General features: G+C 57.2%; 1 protein-coding gene across 3 annotated transcripts in view; it reads left to right on the top strand.

The window, feature by feature from the left end:
- Nucleotides 1-19,140, top strand: part of CAMTA2 (calmodulin binding transcription activator 2) — a 137,357-nt gene that overhangs the window by 36,002 nt on the left and 82,215 nt on the right. For all 3 annotated transcript variants that reach the window (XM_069767517.1, XM_069767515.1, XM_069767516.1), the window contains exons 8-11: nucleotides 4,302-4,442; nucleotides 4,549-5,786; nucleotides 17,241-17,367; nucleotides 17,440-17,574. In XM_069767517.1, the coding sequence (XP_069623618.1) occupies nucleotides 4,302-4,442; nucleotides 4,549-5,786; nucleotides 17,241-17,367; nucleotides 17,440-17,574 (1,641 nt within the window). The remainder of the gene's footprint in view (nucleotides 1-4,301; nucleotides 4,443-4,548; nucleotides 5,787-17,240; nucleotides 17,368-17,439; nucleotides 17,575-19,140) is intronic.

Below are 19,140 nucleotides of genomic sequence, written 5' to 3'. Positions count from 1 at the left end.
CAGTCAACTCCCTGGAAAGTTGGCCATGGATAGGAGCACCTAGAATTCGGAAAGGAAAAAGAAACCACTTTCCATATGACGTCTTGGGTGATCTTAATCCGGCCTGGACCATTTGTGAAGGGAAGTAGGCGAGAAACCTCGTGTGTGGGACCGTTCACCTTGGTATGAGTCACAAAACAACCTATGATAACTGTGAAAATAGAGAAAAGTGGAACGCTGAAAACACAACGCCAACAAAGAGTATTATGTATGGCGAGATCCCACCATTCGAGGTAGGGGAAGGGAACGGACCCCAGGGAAGATGCCTAGTGCCAGAATAACTCGTGTAGGCTCGAGAAAAAAGGCGGAGGTCGGCTTACCAGCACAACTGGCTGGCCACGAAACCTGGCCCAGTATAATATGGGGTCAGATATAGCCAGAGATATCATAGGTTGGATTGGGTTTTCTGGGTGAGAAAGAGGAGTACCTGGGAAAAAAGGATATGAATCTTGCTGAAGGAAGAAACCTGTTTCTCCTACATAAGATCTAGGCCTGGAGCAGCTCTCGTACAGTGATCGATGCTTGCGATGAGTATCATGTTATCCGATCTGGTTCTTGATGGAGGGGCAAACCTGTTCCTGTGATGTTCGGAAATTGAATCCCGGAGCTGATAGGCTCTTGCTCTCATGGCCTTATCAGGTGTCTGTAAGAGAAAAAGGAGCTAAGTATTGACAAACAGGCAGGAAGCTCAGCTGTTGAGGTAGCTCAAGGCCTATTCGGATCGCACTGCGATCAGTCAAGAGAATCATGGCAACTATGGGATCTGACTCTCTAAGAAATAGACAGAACGCCTAAAATGCAATTGGTGAATCATATATGACAGGTGAAACGCACTGGATAGTAGGTAGAGTACACGGACAGCACAGTAGACTGATCTTCTGGATAGTTAGCGGTAGATCCGAATGACCGGATGGTGAACAAGGCACCTGGGGAGCATGCAGTCAGGGAAAGATACGTTTCAGAAAGAGAATCTGCTGCTCACCTGGCACCTGAAACCTGCATGTCTGACCTACCTGGAAGTGAGCTGGGCACTTATACTGCCACTGTGACCGACCATGTGGTACATGGTAGATTGTCTGGCTCACTGTAAGTATGGAAAAACAACGTGAACACTGGAGCCCTCAACAACGAGGCATGAGGTGGCTGTGCATGCGACTTACCCACTCTTATTAACCATGAGGCACGTGGTAGAAGGTGCGTCTGACTTGCCTGAAAGCGGACTAGTACCGCTGCTGCAGTCAACCATAACTGATGAATATAAGGCACATCTAATTCGCTCAATGATGAATAGAAGGAAGTGTAGGCAGATGCTGCAAATGACCATGTGGTACATGTTTGAGGGTGCTCCTGACTCACCTGAATATGGGACAGAACTCCCGTACTGCTGCAGCAGTGAATCCGAGGCACATCTGAGTCACTGCAGAGACGGCTGCTGCAATCGACCATAATGTATCTGGTAGGTGAAATCCTGGATAGCTGCTGCAAATGGCTTTCAGTATTCTGTGACTGACTCACCGTGTATAGAACCCGGTAGAGAATAGTATAGGAGAGACTATTTCTGAGCAGTCCAGGTCTGGAATACTCAACAGTATTAGTCAGATAAGTCTCTTACATCCGGCGGTGTCCTAAAAGAATGTACTGTCCTGCCATCTCTCCTGAGGACAGAACAGCCTGAAGAATGTCCTGACCTGCCATCTTTCCTGAGGACAGAACAGCCTGAAGAATGTCCTGTCCTGCCATCTCTCCTGAGGACAGAACAGCGTGAAGAATGTCTTGTCCTGCCATCTCTCCTGAGGACAGAACAGCCTGAAGAAGGTCCTGTCCTGCTATCTCTCCTGAGGACAGAACAGCCTGAAGAATGTCCTGTCCTGCCATCTCTCCTGAGGACAGAACAGCCTGAAGAATATCCTGTCCTGCCATCTCTCCTGAGGACAGAACAGCCTGAAGAAGGTCCTGTCCTGCCATCTCTCCTGAAGACTGAACAGCCTGAAGAATGTCTTGTCCTGCCATCTCTCCTGAGGACAGAACATGCTGAAGAATGTCTTGTCCTGCCGTCTCTCCTGAGGACAGAACAGCCTGAAGATTGTCCTGACCTGCCATCTCTCCTGAGGACAGAACAGCCTGAAGAATGTCCTGTCCTGCCATCTCTCCTGAGGACAGAAGAGCCTAAAGAATGTCCTGTCCTGTCATCTCTCCTGAGGACAGAACATCCTGAAGAATGTCTTGTCCTGCCATCTCTCCTGAGGACAGAACAGCCTGAAGAATATCCTGTCCTGCCATCTCTCCTGAGGACTGAACAGCCTGAAGAATGTCCTGTCCTGCCATCTCTCCTGAGGACAGAACAGCCTGAAGAATATCCTGTTCTGCCATCTCTCCTGAGGACAGAACAGCGTGAAGAATGTCCTGTCATCTCTCCTGAGGACAGAACAGCCTGAAGAATATCCTGTCCTGCCATCTCTCCTGAGGACAGAACAGCGTGAAGAATGTCCTGTCCTGCCATCTCTCCTGAGGACAGAACAGCCGGGGCTTTGAAGATAAGAGGGAAACCTCTTGAGGATATGGAGTCTTTTACTCCGATGGGAGTCCGTTCCAAACACTGTCATAGTGAAGGACCAAGTGCAATTCACCTCTCCTCCTAAAGTGGTGTAATGCCGGAGGGGCTGCCGAGGGATTGCAGTGCCTGTGTTACCTGGAGAGAAAACGCCACCTTCCGGGACCATGTGCCGTAGGATGGCAAACGCAGAGAGGAAGAGGAGGGCCTAGGAAGAGAGCGCATGTCTGTGATGGGCGGGAAAAAAACCCGCCAGAAAAAAGCTGGGAAGGTGGAGGCGGAGCTAACTGCTGCGACTAGGCTGTACAGTAGACTAGGCTGTACTCGGGGCCTAAATTAAAAGATGAGGCCAGCGAAACGGGGGGGGGGGGGGGGGGGAGGGCGGCACGGAGGCTAAAAAAAGTACAGCAAAAAGACCCTGTGCCCACCGATCCTGAGTTATGTAAACCCCACACAGGGGCATGTAGACCAGAAGGAGTATTCTAAAACCAGAGAGGTAAAAGAAAAGAAGGACCCTGTGCCCATACTTCCTGTAAAATCCCCACCCAGAGGCATATAAACAACAACAACAAAAAGTTTAATCCTTAGAGAACTTTGGTGAAATCAGATGGAGGGGGGAGATGGTCAAAAACCTCTTATTGAATTCCATCTTCATTCATCAATGTCCATCCACTTCATCTCTCTTTATCCTCATCTTTTTCTTCATCTTGATCTTCTCCTCAGCACCTCTGGAAAGGAACCTGATGGAGAAAGGAAAAGGATGTACCTCTCCATCCCTGGTGATGTCAGGATCATCCGTAGATGTCCAAGGTTCTGGGGTTGTGGGACGCCCATGCCTCCTAAAACCGACAGGCTCTGGTGGGAGCCGGGGATCAGGAGCGATGTTTGGATCACCTAAACACTCGTGTTTGGGGTCCTGTCGGCTAGACACATGAGGATACCGGGTGGCAGTACACGCCGTACTCATAGTCTATACGTGAGAGTAATGTGACTGTTCACATTGTATCCCTCCAGAGGTAAGGAGAAGATCCATCTGAAAAGGAAAGAGGGAGACGTTACTGGAAAACGATGAAAACCGAGGAGACTATGGGTCTAGAAGAAGACACTTGTCCACCTCCTACTGACACTAAGCTAAACTGACCATTTTATCAACGGTTGCTGAGGTGGACACTGCTAAGGGGGAGCCACTTTTTTTTTTATTGCACAGTGTCCATCTCCTAGAGGCAGCATATACAGTATATGGGCATATATAGACTTCAAAAAGCGTTGAATAAAGCCACCATTCCTTTTCTTCAATACGTCCGGACTTTTATTTGTTCAGCAACGTGGATGATATCCACAAAATTCCTTTGTATAGTTGACATGTATCATATACAGGGGGACCGGTCTATAGGGGACATGTGGCATGTACAGGAGGGACCCGTCTATTGGGGGCATATGTCATACATAAGAGGCACCATATGTAGGGGTTGTGTGTCATATACAGGTGTGTCTTGTCAATAGGGGACATGTGTCATATACAGGGGGACCGGTCTTTAGGGGATGTGTGTCATATACAGGAGGGACCGTCTATAGGGGATATGTAATATAAAGAATGGTGGCGTTCTCTTGAGTATTCGGACATTCTATCTGCCTGAAGGTTTTCTCTCTGGGTCGGGGTCCCATATCAGAGGCTATGGTGAGGGTCTCATCTCGCTCTCTTTCTCCTCAGTCCATGGCATTAAGTGGTCGTGCAGTAACGGGAATGGCACCAGTGAGTTCTCCATTGAGCAGTTGGTGCAGCAGACGCTGGAGACACACCAGGCCAAACCCACGCCCCGCACCCACGCCTGTCTGTGCTCCACCAACCTGGGTGAGTGCCTCCGTGGTGCGGCCCTCACGGGCGGCTCCTCTGGCCTTGCGTTATTTCGGGTTGCACATCCCCCCGCCCCTCTTCACTGTCTTTTCTTTGCCCCCAGGATCCGCCGGCAGTGTTCCTCATAAGTGCACCAGCACCAAGCACCGCATTATCTCTCCTAAAGTTGAGGCCCGGCTGTGCCCATTCCCTGCCCTCACCGAGGTGCAGAACATTTCCTCCTCCTCAGCCGAGCCTGACCAGGGGAAGGAGCGGAGGCCGGGCCAGAAGGGAAACAAGACACCTTCCGGGAGTGACCCCAGCTCCTCACATTCCTTCTCAGACCTTCCAGACACCACACAGACGTCTCCACCACTGACGCTCACCAATGGTTTCTATGGCGATCGTGAGCTAACAGGAGTCACCATAACGACCACCCCGGGGGTACCGGGCATTAGTGCCGTACTTGTGATGACTGGCATTCCGGAGAAACCCTTAGCCTTGATGCCCAGCCAACACCTAATGCCCGGGGATACCGGCAGCCAACCTGCCACCGTTCCGGTTGGCATCTCCTTGTTGCCTTCTCCGATGGAGGGGCTCTTGCTGTCTTCTTCCCATAGTCTGGAGGTGGCGATGGAATCCGCTCCGGGGGGCAGCAGTGGGGCATTTGACCCTGACTCCTTCCTCAATAGCCCTAGAGAAGGGCAGACTTACGGGGGAGCAGCGAAGTCGGACGAGTTCAAGACGGAGACATCCGATAGAGCGATAGTGGACCTGTGCACTGAAGGGGGCGATTACGTGGAAGAAGACGAGCTGACGCCAAGTGGCATGGTATCAAGTGTGAAGGAGGAGACCACCAATGTGAAAACAAGAAAGGAGGAGGACGGTCGCAGCTCAGAGATTAAGATGGAGGAAACCCGGGAAGGGCAGGTCAGCTCCAGTGACGAGGTCAGCGCCGACATAATCCCCTCAGAAGTCAAAGATGACGCTCCCAGCACCCACATGAGCGACTTGTACTCCATCATCCAGAACGATCTGAGCTCCTCATCTGGAGCCTCCAGCGTCCACATGGAGCTCTCGGGCGAGAACTTCAATATATCCTTCGACAGTCAGTTTCCAGACCTCATCTCCGACTTGATGACGGATGAAGCCACACCTGGGGGATACCAACAGTTCGGAGAACACCAGACCACGTCTTCTCCAGTGCAGGCCATGTTCGGACCACCGGGGCAAGAACCACCGACGCAGGAGCCCATGGGTGGAAACACCTCCATCATTGCAGACTCCTTCCCGACCCCGGAGGCCGGGGCTACTGGGCTTGTTGGAATTACGGACTTCTCTCCAGACTGGTCGTACCCAGAGGTATGTGGTCCAGCCACGGCCATCACTGGCCAGTAATAAATCCTCGCTGTGCCGCTTATCTCAGTCCATGTGCTGGGGCTTTCACAGGAATGGCCCCGCAGCCTCTGAATCCAGGGTCCAGGGAGCCCCTGTGATGTCATGATGTCATAATTACATCACTGTGAAGTGGGCGCATGGACATAGGTCTGTGCTGATGGCGATCACTGTGTGCGGGGGCACGGATGTAGGTCTGCTGATGGTGCTGATGTTCTGTGCAGCAGGGGTAGGGACGTAGGTCTGTGCTGATGGCGGTCAGTGTCTGCAGCAGGGCTAGGGACGTAGGTCTGTCCTGCTGGGGGTCCCTGTGCAGCAGTGATGGGGCCATAGATCTGTCCTGCTGGGGGTCCCTGTGCAGCAGTGATGAGGCCATAGATCTGTCCTGCTGGGGGTCCCTGTGCAGCATTGATGGGGCCATAGATCTGTCCTGCTGGGGGTCCCTGTGCAGCAGTGATGGGGCCATAGATCTGTCCTGCTGGGGGTCCCTGTGCAGCAGTGATGGGGCCATAGATCTGTCCTGCTGGGGGTCCCTGTGCAGCAGTGATGGGGCCATAGATCTGTCCTGCTGGGGGTCCCTGTGCAGCAGTGATGGGGCCATAGATCTGTCCTGCTGGGGGTCCCTGTGCAGCAGTGATGGGGCCATAGATCTGTCCTGCTGGGGGTCCCTGTGCAGCAGTGATGAGGCCATAGATCTGTCCTGCTGGGGGTCCCTGTGCAGCAGTGATGAGGCCATAGATCTGTCCTGCTGGGGGTCCCTGTGCAGCAGTGATTGGGGCCATAGATCTGTCCTGCTGGGGGTCCCTGTGCAGCAGTGATTGGGGCCATAGATCTGTCCTGCTGGGGGTCCCTGTGCAGCAGTGATGGGGCCATAGATCTGTCCTGCTGGGGGTCCCTGTACAGCAGTGATGGGGCCATAGATCTGTCCTTATGGGGGTCCCTGTGCCGCAGTGATGGGGCCATAGATCTGTCCTTATGGGGGTCCCTGTGCAGCAGTGATGGGGCCATAGATCTGTCCTGCTGGGGGTCCCTGTGCAGCAGTGATGGGGCCATAGATCTGTCCTGCTGGGGGTCCCTGTGCAGCAGTGATGGGGCCATAGATCTGTCCTGCTGGGGGTCCCTGTGCAGCAGTGATGGGGCCATAGATCTGTCCTGCTGGGGGTCCCTGTGCAGCAGTGATGGGGCCATAGATCTGTCCTGCTGGGGGTCCCTGTACAGCAGTGATGGGGCCATAGATCTGTCCTGCTGGGGGTCCCTGTGCAGCAGTGATGGGGCCATAGATCAGTCCTGCTGGGGGTCCCTGTGCAGCAGTGATGGGGCCCTAGATCTGTCCTGCTGGGGGTCTCTGTGCAGCAGTGATGGGGCCATAGATCTGTCCTGCTGGGGGTGCCTGTGCAGCAGTGATGGTGCCATAGATCAGTCCTTATGGGGGTCCCTGTGCAGCAGTGATGGGGCCATAGATCTGTCCTGCTGGGGGTCCCTGTGCAGCAGTGATGGGGTCATAGATCTGTCCTTATGGGGGTCCCTGTGCAGCAGTGATGGGGCCATAGATCAGTCCTGCTGGGGGTCCCTGTGCAGCAGTGATGGGGCCATAGATCTGTCCTGCTGGGGGTCTCTGTGCAGCAGTGATGGGGCCATAGATCTGTCCTGCTGGGGGTCCCTGTGCAGCAGTGATGGGGCCATAGATCAGTCCTTATGGGGGTCCCTGTGCAGCAGTGATGGGGCCATAGATCTGTCCTGCTGGGGGTCCCTGTGCAGCAGTGATGGGGTCATAGATCTGTCCTTATGGGGGTCCCTGTGCAGCAGTGATGGGGCCATAGATCAGTCCTTATGGGGGTCCCTGTGCAGCAGTGATGGGGCCATAGATCTTTCCTGCTGGGGGTCTCTATGCAGCAGTGATGGGGCCATAGATCTGTCCTGCTGGGGGTCCCTGTGCAGCAGTGATGGGGCCATAGATCTGTCCTTATGGGGGTCCCTGTGCAGCAGTGATGGGGCCATAGATCTGTCCTGCTGGTGGTCCCTGTGCAGCAGTGATGGAGCCATAGATCTGTCCTTATGGGGGTCCCTGTGCAGCAGTGATGGGGCCATAGATCTGTCCTGCTGGGGGTCTCTGTGCAGCAGTGATGGGGCCATAGATCTGTCCTGCTGGGGGTCCCTGTGCAGCAGTGATGAGGCCATAGCTCTGTCCTTATGGGGGTCCCTGTGCAGCAGTGATGGGGCCATAGATCTGTCCTTATGGGGGTCCCTGTGCAGCAGTGATGGGGCCATAGATCAGTCCTTATGGGGGTCCCTGTGCAGCAGTGATGGGGCCATAGATCTTTCCTGCTGGGGGTCTCTGTGCAGCAGTGATGGGGCCATAGATCTGTCCTGCTGGGGGTCCCTGTGCAGCAGTGATGGGGCCATAGATCTGTCCTTATGGGGGTCCCTGTGCAGCAGTGATGGGGCCATAGATCTGTCCTGCTGGGGGTCTCTGTGCAGCAGTGATGGGGCCATAGATCTGTCCTGCTGGGGGTCCCTGTGCAGCAGTGATGAGGCCATAGCTCTGTCCTTATGGGGGTCCCTGTGCAGCAGTGATGGGGCCATAGATCTGTCCTGCTGGGGGTCCCTGTACAGCTCTGATGGGGCCATAGATCTGTCCTGCTGGGGGTCCCTGTGCAGCAGTGATGAGGCCATAGATCTGTCCTGCTGGGGGTCCCTGTGCAGCAGTGATGGGGCCATAGATCTGTCCTGCTGGGGGTCCCTGTGCAGCAGTGATGGGGCCATAGATCTGTCCTGCTGGGGGTCCCTGTGCAGCAGTGATGGGGCCATAGATCTGTCCTGCTGGGGGTCCCTGTGCAGCAGTGATGGGGCCATAGATCTGTCCTGCTGGGGGTCCCTGTGCAGCAGTGATGAGGCCATAGCTCTGTCCTGCTGGGGGTCCCTGTGCAGCAGTGATGGAGCCATAGATCTGTCCTGCTGGGGGTCCCTGTGCAGCAGTGATGGAGCCATAGATCTGTCCTGCTGGGGGTCCCTGTGCAGCAGTGATGGAGCCATAGATCTGTCCTGCTGGGGGTCCCTGTGCAGCAGTGATGGGGCCATAGATCTGTCCTGCTGGGGGTCCCTGTGCAGCAGTGATAGGGCCATAGATCTGTCCTGCTGGGGGTCCCTGTGCAGCAGTGATGGAGCCATAGATCTGTCCTGCTGGGGGTCCCTGTGCAGCAGTGATGGGGCCATAGATCTGTCCTGCTGGGGGTCCCTGTGCAGCAGTGATAGGGCCATAGATCTGTCCTGCTGGGGGTCCCTGTGCAGCAGTGATGGAGCCATAGATCTGTCCTGCTGGGGGTCCCTGTGCAGCAGTGATGGGGCCATAGATCTGTCCTGCTGGGGGTCCCTGTGCAGCAGTGATGGGGCCATAGATCTGTCCTGCTGGGGGTCCCTGTGCAGCAGTGATGGGGCCATAGATCTGTCCTGCTGGGGGTCCCTGTGCAGCAGTGATGGGGCCATAGATCTGTCCTGCTGGGGGTCCCTGTGCAGCAGTGATGGGGCCATAGATCTGTCCTTATGGGGGTCCCTGTGCAGCAGTGATGGGGCCATAGATCTGTCCTTATGGGGGTCCCTGTGCAGCAGTGATGGGGCCATAGCTCTGTCCTTATGGGGGTCCCTGTACAGCAGTGATGGGGCCATAGATCTGTCCTGCTGGGGGTCCCTGTGCAGGATTGATGGGGCCATAGATCTGTCCTGCTGGGGGTCCCTGTGCAGCAGTGATGGGGCCATAGATCTGTCCTTATGGGGGTCTTTGTACAGCAGTGATGGGGCCATAGATCTGTCCTTATGGGGGTCCCTGTGCAGCAGTGATGGGGCCATAGATCTGTCCTGCTGGGGGTCCCTGTGCAGCAGTGATGAGGCCATAGATCTGTCCTGCTGGGGGTCCCTGTGCAGCAGTGATGAGGCCATAGATCTGTCCTTATGGGGGTCCCTGTGCAGCAGTGATGGGGCCATAGCTCTGTCCTTATGGGGGTCCCTGTACAGCAGTGATGGGGCCATAGATCTGTCCTGCTGGGGGTCCCTGTGCAGGATTGATGGGGCCATAGATCTGTCCTGCTGAGGGTCCCTGTGCAGCAGTGATTGGGCCATAGATCTGTCCTTATGGGGGTCTTTGTACAGCAGTGATGGGGCCATAGATCTGTCCTTATGGGGGTCCCTGTGCAGCAGTGATGGGGCCATAGATCTGTCCTGCTGGGGGTCCCTGTGCAGCAGTGATGAGGCCATAGATCTGTCCTGCTGGGGGTCCCTGTGCAGCAGTGATGAGGCCATAGATCTGTCCTTATGGGGGTCCCTGTGCAGCAGTGATGGGGCCATAGATCTGTCCTGCTGGGGGTCTTTGTACAGCAGTGATGGGGCCATAGATCTGTCCTTATGGGGGTCCCTGTGCAGGATTGATGAGGCCATAGCTCTGTCCTTATGGGGGTCCCTGTGCAGCAGTGATGGGGCCATAGATCTGTCCTGCTGGGGGTCCCTGTGCAGCAGTGATGGGGCCATAGATCTGTCCTTATGGGGGTCTTTGTACAGCAGTGATGGGGCCATAGATCTGTCCTGCTGGGGGTCCCTGTGCAGCAGTGATGGGGCCATAGATCTGTCCTGCTGGGGGTCCCTGTGCAGCAGTGATGAGGCCATAGATCTGTCCTGCTGGGGGTCCCTGTGCAGCAGTGATGAGGCCATAGATCTGTCCTTATGGGGGTCCCTGTACAGCAGTGATGGGGCCATAGATCTGTCCTGCTGGGGGTCCCTGTGCAGGATTGATGGGGCCATAGATCTGTCCTGCTGGGGGTCCCTGTGCAGCAGTGATGGGGCCATAGATCTGTCCTTATGGGGGTCCCTGTGCCGCAGTGATGGGGCCATAGATCTGTCCTTATGGGGGTCTTTGTACAGCAGTGATGGGGCCATAGATCTGTCCTTATGGGGGTCCCTGTGCAGCAGTGATGGGGCCATAGATCTGTCCTGCTGGGGGTCCCTGTGCAGCAGTGATGAGGCCATAGATCTGTCCTGCTGTGGGTCCCTGTGCAGCAGTGATGGGGCCATAGATCTGTCCTGCTGGGGGTCCCTGTGCAGCAGTGATGGGGCCATAGATCTGTCCTGCTGGGGGTCCCTGTGCAGCAGTGATGGGGCCATAGATCTGTCCTGCTGGGGGTCCCTGTGCAGCAGTGATGGGGCCATAGATCTGTCCTGCTGGGGGTCCCTGTGCAGCAGTGATGGGGCCATAGATCTGTCCTGCTGGGGGTCCCTGTGCAGCAGTGATGGGGCCATAGATCTGTCCTGCTGGGGGTCCCTGTGCAGCAGTGATGGGGCCATAGATCTGTCCTGCTGGGGGTCCCTGTGCAGGATTGATGAGGCCATAGCTCTGTTCTTATGGGGGTCCCTGTGCAGCAGTGATGGGGCCATAGATCTGTCCTGCTGGGGGTCCCTGTGCAGCAGTGATGGGGCCATAGATCTGTCCTGCTGTGGGTCCCTGTGCAGCAGTGATGGGGCCATAGATCTGTCCTGCTGGGGGTCCCTGTGCAGCAGTGATGAGGCCATAGATCTGTCCTTATGGGGGTCCCTGTGCAGCAGTGATGGGGCCATAGATCTGTCCTGCTGGGGGTCCCTGTGCAGCAGTGATGGGGCCATAGATCTGTCCTGCTGGGGGTCCCTGTGCAGCAGTGATGGGGCCATAGATCTGTCCTGCTGGGGGTCCCTGTGCAGCAGTGATGAGGCCATAGATCTGTCCTTATGGGGGTCCCTGTGCAGCAGTGATGGGGCCATAGATCTGTCCTGCTGGGGGTCCCTGTGCAGCAGTGATGGGGCCATAGATCTGTCCTGCTGGGGGTCCCTGTGCAGCAGTGATGAGGCCATAGATCTGTCCTGCTGGGGGTCCCTGTGCAGCAGTGATGGGGCCATAGATCTGTCCTTATGGGGGTCCCTGTGCAGCAGTGATGGGGCCATAGCTCTGTCCTTATGGGGGTCCCTGTGCAGCAGTGATGGGGCCATAGATCTGTCCTGCTGGGGGTCCCTGTGCAGCAGTGATTGGGCCATAGATCTGTCCTGCTGGGGGTCCCTGTGCAGCAGTGATGGGGCCATAGATCTGTCCTTATGGGGGTCCCTGTGCAGCAGTGATGGGGCCATAGATCTGTCCTGCTGGGGGTCCCTGTGCAGCAGTGATTGGGCCATAGATCTGTCCTGCTGGGGGTCCCTGTGCAGCAGTGATGGGGCCATAGATCTGTCCTTATGGGGGTCCCTGTGCAGCAGTGATTGGGCCATAGATCTGTCCTGCTGGGGGTACCTGTGCCGCAGTGATGGGGACATAGATCTGTCCTGCTGGGGGTCCCTGTGCAGCAGTGATGGAGCCATAGATCTGTCCTGCTGGGGGTCCCTGTGCAGCAGTGATGAGGCCATAGCTCTGTCCTTATGGGGGTCCCTGTGCCGCAGTGATGGGGCCATAGATCTGTCCTGCTGGGGGTCCCTGTACAGCACTGATGGGGCCATAGATCTGCCCTGCTGGGGGTCCCTGTGCAGCAGTGATGGGGCCATAGATCTGTCCTGCTGGGGGTCCCTGTGCAGCAGTGATGGGGCCATAGATCTGTCCTGCTGGGGGTCCCTGTGCAGCAGTGATGGAGCCATAGATCTGTCCTGCTGGGGGTCCCTGTGCAGCATTGATGGGGCCATAGATCTGTCCTGCTGGGGGTCCCTGTACAGCTCTGATGGGGCCATAGATCTGTCCTGCTGGGGGTCCCTGTGCAGCAGTGATGGGGCCATAGATCTGTCCTTATGGGGGTCCCTGTGCAGCAGTGATGGGGCCATAGATCTGTCCTGCTGGGGGTCCCTGTACAGCAGTGATGGGGCCATAGATCTGTCCTGCTGGGGGTCCCTGTGCAGCAGTGATGAGGCCATAGATCTGTCCTGCTGGGGGTCCCTGTGCAGCAGTGATGGGGCCATAGATCTGTCCTGCTGGGGGTCCCTGTGCAGCAGTGATGGGGCCATAGATCTGTCCTGCTGGGGGTCCCTGTGCAGCAGTGATGGGGCCATAGATCTGTCCTTATGGGGGTCCCTGTGCAGCAGTGATGGGGCCATAGATCTGTCCTGCTGGTGGTCCCTGTGCAGCAGTGATGGGGCCATAGATCTGTCCTTATGGGGGTCCCTGTGCAGCAGTGATGAGGCCATAGATCTGTCCTGCTGGGGGTCCCTGTGCAGCAGTGATGGGGCCATAGATCTGTCCTGCTGGGGGTCCCTGTGCAGCAGTGATGGGGCCATAGATCTGTCCCGCTGGGGGTCGCTGTGCAGCAGTGATGGGGCCATAGATCTGTCCTTATGGGGGTCCCTGTGCAGCAGTGATGGGGCCATAGATCTGTCCTGCTGGGGGTCCCTGTGCAGCAGTGATGGAGCCATAGATCTGTCCTGCTGGGGGTCCCTGTGCAGCAGTGATGGGGCCATAGATCTGTCCTGCTGGGGGTCCCTGTGCAGCAGTGATGGGGTCATAGATCTGTCCTGCTGGGGGTCCCTGTGCAGCAGTGATGAGGCCATAGATCTGTCCTTATGGGGGTCCCTGTGCAGCAGTGATGGGGCCATAGATCTGTCCCGCTGGGGGTCGCTGTGCAGCAGTGATGGGGCCATAGATCTGTCCTTATGGGGGTCCCTGTGCAGCAGTGATGGGGCCATAGATCTGTCCTGCTGGGGGTCCCTGTGCAGCAGTGATGAGGCCATAGATCTGTCCTGCTGGGGGTCCCTGTGCAGCAGTGATGGGGCCATAGATCTGTCCTGCTGGGGGTCCCTGTGCAGCAGTGATGGGGCCATAGATCTGTCCTGCTGGGGGTCCCTGTGCAGCAGTGATGAGGCCATAGATCTGTCCTGCTGGGGGTCCCTGTGCAGCAGTGATGGGGCCATAGATCTGTCCTGCTGGGGGTCCCTGTGCAGCAGTGATGGGGTCATAGATCTGTCCTGCTGGGGGTCCCTGTGCAGCAGTGATGAGGCCATAGATCTGTCCTTATGGGGGTCCCTGTGCAGCAGTGATGGGGCCATAGATCTGTCCTGCTGGGGGTCCCTGTGCAGCAGTGATGGGGCCATAGATCTGTCCTTATGGGGGTCCCTGTGCAGCAGTGATTGGGCCATAGATCTGTCCTTATGGGGGTCTTTGTACAGCAGTGATGGGGCCATAGATCTGTCCTTATGGGGGTCCCTGTGCAGCAGTGATGGGGCCATAGATCTGTCCTGCTGAGGGTCCCTGTGCAGCAGTGATTGGGCCATAGATCTGTCCATATGGGGGTCTTTGTACAGCAGTGATGGGGCCATAGATCTGTCCTTATGGGGGTCCCTGTGCAGCAGTGATGGGGCCATAGATCTGTCCTGCTGGGGGTCCCTGTGCAGCAGTGATGGGGCCATAGATCAGTCCTGCTGGGGGTCCCTGTGCAGCAGTGATGGGGCCATAGATCTGTCCTGCTGGGGGTCCCTGTGCAGCAGTGATGGGGTCATAGATCTGTCCTGCTGGGGGTCCCTGTGCAGCAGTGATGGGGCCATAGATCTGTCCTGCTGGGGGTCCCTGTGCAGCAGTGATGAGGCCATAGATCTGTCCTTATGGGGGTCCCTGTGCAGCAGTGATGGGGCCATAGATCTGTCCTTATGGGGGTCCCTGTGCAGCAGTGATGGGGCCATAGATCTGTCCTGCTGGGGGTCCCTGTGCAGCAGTGATGGGGCCATAGATCTGTCCTGCTGGGGGTCCCTGTGCAGCAGTGATGAGGCCATAGATCTGTCCTGCTGGGGGTCCCTGTGCAGCAGTGATGGGGCCATAGATCTGTCCTGCTGGGGGTCCCTGTGCAGCAGTGATGGGGCCATAGATCTGTCCTGCTGGGGGTCCCTGTGCAGCAGTGATGGGGTCATAGATCGTCCTGCTGGGGGTCCCTGTGCAGCATTGATGGGGCCATAGATCTGTCCCGCTGGGGGTCCCTGTGCAGCAGTGATGGGGTCATAGATCTGTCCTTATGGGGGTCCCTGTGCAGCAGTGATGAGGCCATAGATCTGTCCTGCTGGGGGTCCCTGTGCAGCAGTGATGGGGCCATAGATCTGTCCTGCTGGGGGTCCCTGTGCAGCAGTGATGGGGCCATAGATCTGTCCTGCTGGGGGTCCCTGTGCAGCATTGATGGGGCCATAGATCTGTCCTGCTGGGGGTCCCTGTGCAGCATTGATGGGGCCATAGATCTGTCCTGCTGGGGGTCCCTGTGCAGCAGTGATGGGGCCATAGATCTGTCCTGCTGGGGGTCCCTGTGCAGCAGTGATGAGGCCATAGATCTGTCCTGCTGGGGGTCCCTGTACAGCAGTGATGGGGCCATAGATCTGTCCTGCTGGGGGTCCCTGTGCAGCAGTGATGGGGCCATAGATCTGTCCTGCTGGGGGTCCCTGTGCAGCAGTGATGGGGCCATAGATCTGTCCCGCTGGGGGTCCCTGTGCAGCAGTGATGGGGCCATAGATCTGTCCTTATGGGGGTCCCTGTGCAGCAGTGATGGGGCCATAGATTTGTCCTGCTGGGGGTCCCTGTGCAGCAGTGATGAGGCCATAGATCTGTCCCACTGGGGGTCCCTGTGCAGCAGTGATGGGGCCATAGATCTGTCCTGCTGGGGGTCCCTGTGCAGCAGTGATGGGGCCATAGATCTGTCCCGCTGGGGGTCCCTGTGCAGCATTGATGGGGCCATAGATCTGTCCTTATGGGGGTCCCTGTGCAGCAGTGATGGGGCCATAGATCTGTCCTTATGGGGGTCCCTGTGCAGCAGTGATGAGGCCATAGATCTGTCCTGCTGGGGGTCCCTGTGCAGCAGTGATGAGGCCATAGATCTGTCCTGCTGGGGGTCCCTGTGCAGCATAGATGGGGCCATAGATCTGTCCTGCTGGGGGTCCCTGTGCAGCATTGATGGGGCCATAGATCTGTCCCGCTGGGGGTCCCTGTGCAGCAGTGATGAGGCCATAGATCTGTCCTGCTGGGGGTCCCTGTGCAGCAGTGATGAGGCCATAGATCTGTCCTGCTGGGGGTCCCTGTGCAGCAGTGATGGGGCCATAGATCTGTCCTGCTGGGGGTCCCTGTGCAGCAGTGATGGGGCCATAGATCTGTCCTTATGGGGGTCCCTGTGCAGCAGTGATGGGGCCATAGATCTGTCCTTATGGGGGTCCCTGTGCAGCAGTGATGAGGCCATAGATCTGTCCTGCTGGGGGTCCCTGTGCAGCAGTGATGGGGCCATAGATCTGTCCTTATGGGGGTCCCTGTGGAACAGTGATGGGGCCATAGATCTGTCCTGCTGGGGGTCCCTGTGCAGCAGTGATGAGGCCATAGATCGTCCTGCTGGGGGTCCCTGTGCAGCAGTGATGAGGCCATAGATCTGTCCTTATGAGGGTCCCTGTGCAGCAGTGATGGGGCCATAGATCTGTCCTGCTGGGGGTCCCTGTGCAGCAGTGATGAGGCCATAGATCTGTCCTTATGGGGGTCCCTGTGCAGCAGTGATGGGGCCATAGATCTGTCCTTATGGGGGTCCCTGTGCAGCAGTGATGGGGCCATAGATCTGTCCTGCTGGGGGTCCCTGTGCAGCAGTGATGAGGCCATAGATCTGTCCTGCTGGGGGTCCCTGTGCAGCAGTGATGAGGCCATAGATCTGTCCTTATGAGGGTCCCTGTGCAGCAGTGATGGGGCCATAGATCTGTCCTTATGGGGGTCCCTGTGCAGCAGTGATGGGGCCATAGATCTGTCCTTATGGGGGTCCCTGTGCAGCAGTGATGAGGCCATAGATCTGTCCTGCTGGGGGTCCCTGTGCAGCAGTGATGAGGCCATAGATCTGTCCTGCTGGGGGTCCCTGTGCAGCAGTGATGGGGCCATAGATCTGTCCTTATGGTTGTCCCTGTGCAGCAGGGGCACAGACGTAGGTGCCGACTCCGTTCTGGTGAGCCACAGACGCCTGTCTGACTGCTGGGCTGGCTCACTTAGGACATTTTCGAGGATGCCGGGTCCTCTGCACTTCCGTTGGGCGCAGTACTCCTATCTCACCTGCAGAGGGGGCCGTGCACATTGCGTTGTAGGACATGGCAGGTGGTGGTCTCTTCACCCGGGCACCAGGCGGACGATCAGCCGCCGTGTTATTTACATGGCACGTCTGATATAAAGCAGGGATCTGATGATGGACAGGAGGAGGCTGCCCGCCGGATGCCCCTGGGGTGGCGCCATCTTCTTGGAGGGACATCAAGCAGAAAGCTGGCACCGCAGACATTCCTGCCCCCACAAGCGGCTCTTATTGTCCTCACATGTGACATGTGGCGACACGTGTGTGCGGACGTGCCCGGGGGCCGCGCCATGTGCTGCTGGTGACGGAGCGGTGGCTGCTCGGGCCGGGCACTGGCCCCTCGTCTTCCAGTAAATTGTCTCTTTCTCTCTGGTGTCAGGGTGGAGTGAAGATCCTCATCACCGGCCCATGGTTGGAGGACACGGATTCCTACTCCTGCCTGTTCGATCATGTGACTGTGCCAGCCTCCCTCATCCAATCAGGAGTCTTACGCTGCTACTGCCCAGGTGAGTAGACGGCCCACCCTCAGCGAGTTGTGCTGGGGGGTCTCTCACCGTCTGCCCTCCCTGTGATTGCAGCTCACGAGGCCGGCCTGGTCACCCTGCAGGTCATCCAGCACCAGCACATCATCTCACACTCCGTCATCTTCGAGTATCGAGCAAGGAACTTCTTGTCGCTGCCCAGCACCCAACTCGACTGGCTGTCACTGGATGGTAAGTGTCTCCGGGGGGCTTATGTTCTGTATTCTCGGTGTCCTGGGGGATATGAGCGGCCAGGACCACGCGGGACAGCGACTTTGGGCTAAGCGGTGGTCAGATCTTCCACCATTGCTCTGACTTCTATATTGATGCCCTCTAAGGACGAGAACGTGGGAGACGACTTGGGTAGGGGGTCCTGAGACTGAGGGTGTATCCCGCACCTCAGAGGATGAGGGGTCCTGAGACTGAGGGTGTATCCCGCACCTCAGAGGATGAGGGGGTCCTGAGACTGAGGGTGTATCCCGCACCTCAGAGGATGAGGGGGTCCTGAGACTGAGGGTGTATCCCGCACTTCAGAGGATGAGGGGGTCCTGAGACTGAGGGTGTATCCCGCACCTCAGAGGATGAGGGGGTCCTGAGACTGAGGGTGTATCCTGCACCTCTGAGGATGAGGGGGTCCTGAGACTCAGGGTGTATCCCGCACCTCAGAGGATGAGGGGGTCCTGAGACTGAGGGTGTATCCCCCACCTCAGAGGACGACGGAGTCCTGAGACTGAGGGTGTATCCCCCACCTCAGAGGATGAGGGGGTCCTGAGACTGAGGGTGTATCCCCCACCTCAGAGGATTAGGGGGTCCTGAGACTGAGGGTGTATCCCACACCTGAGAAGATGAGGGGGTCCTGAGACTGAGGGTGTATCCCGCACCTCAGAGGATGAGGGGGTCCTGAGACTGAGGGTGTATCCCGCACCTCAGAGGATGAGGGGGTCCTGATACACCGGGGATATCCCACACCTCAGAGGATGAGGGGGTCCTGAGACTCAGGGTGTATCCCTCCCCAGAGGATGAGGGGGTCCTGATACACCAGGTATATCCCACACCTCAGAGGATGAGGGAGTCCTGAGACTGAGGGTGTATCCCGCACCTCAGAGGATGAGGGGGTCCTGAGACACCGGGGATATCCCACACCTCAGAGGATGAGGGGGTCCTGAGACTGAGGGTGTATCCCACACCTCAGAGGATGAGGGAGTCCTGAGACTCAGGGTGTATCCCGCACCTCAGAGGATGAGGGGGTCCTGAGACTGAGGGTGTATCCCCCACCTCAGAGGACGAGGGAGTCCTGAGACTGAGGGTGTATCCCCCACCTCAGAGGATGAGGGGGTCCTGAGACTGAGGGTGTATCCCCCACCTCAGAGGATGAGGGGGTCCTGAGACTGAGGGTGTATCCCCCACCTCAGAGGATTAGGGGGTCCTGAGACTGAGGGTGTATCCCACACCTCAGAGGATGAGGGGGTCCTGAGACTCAGGGTGTATCCCGCACCTCAGAGTATGAGGGGGTCCTGATACATCGGGGATATCCCACACCTCAGAGGATGAGGGGGTCTTTATACACCGGGGATATCCCACACCTCAGAGGATGAGGAGGTCCTGAGACTGAGGGTGTATCCCACACCTCAGAGGATGAGGGGGTCCTGAGACTGAGGGTGTATCCCACACCTCAGAGGATGAGGGGGTCCTGAGACTGAGGGTGTATCCCGCACCTCAGAGGATGAGGGGGTCCTGAGACACCAGTTATATCCCACA

This window comes from Ranitomeya imitator, chromosome 4 (genome assembly GCF_032444005.1).
Source record: "Ranitomeya imitator isolate aRanImi1 chromosome 4, aRanImi1.pri, whole genome shotgun sequence".
Taxonomy (NCBI): Eukaryota; Metazoa; Chordata; class Amphibia; order Anura; family Dendrobatidae; genus Ranitomeya; species Ranitomeya imitator.
The sequence above is the reverse complement of the archived record's forward strand: the minus strand, read 5'-3'. Positions and strand labels throughout refer to the sequence as shown.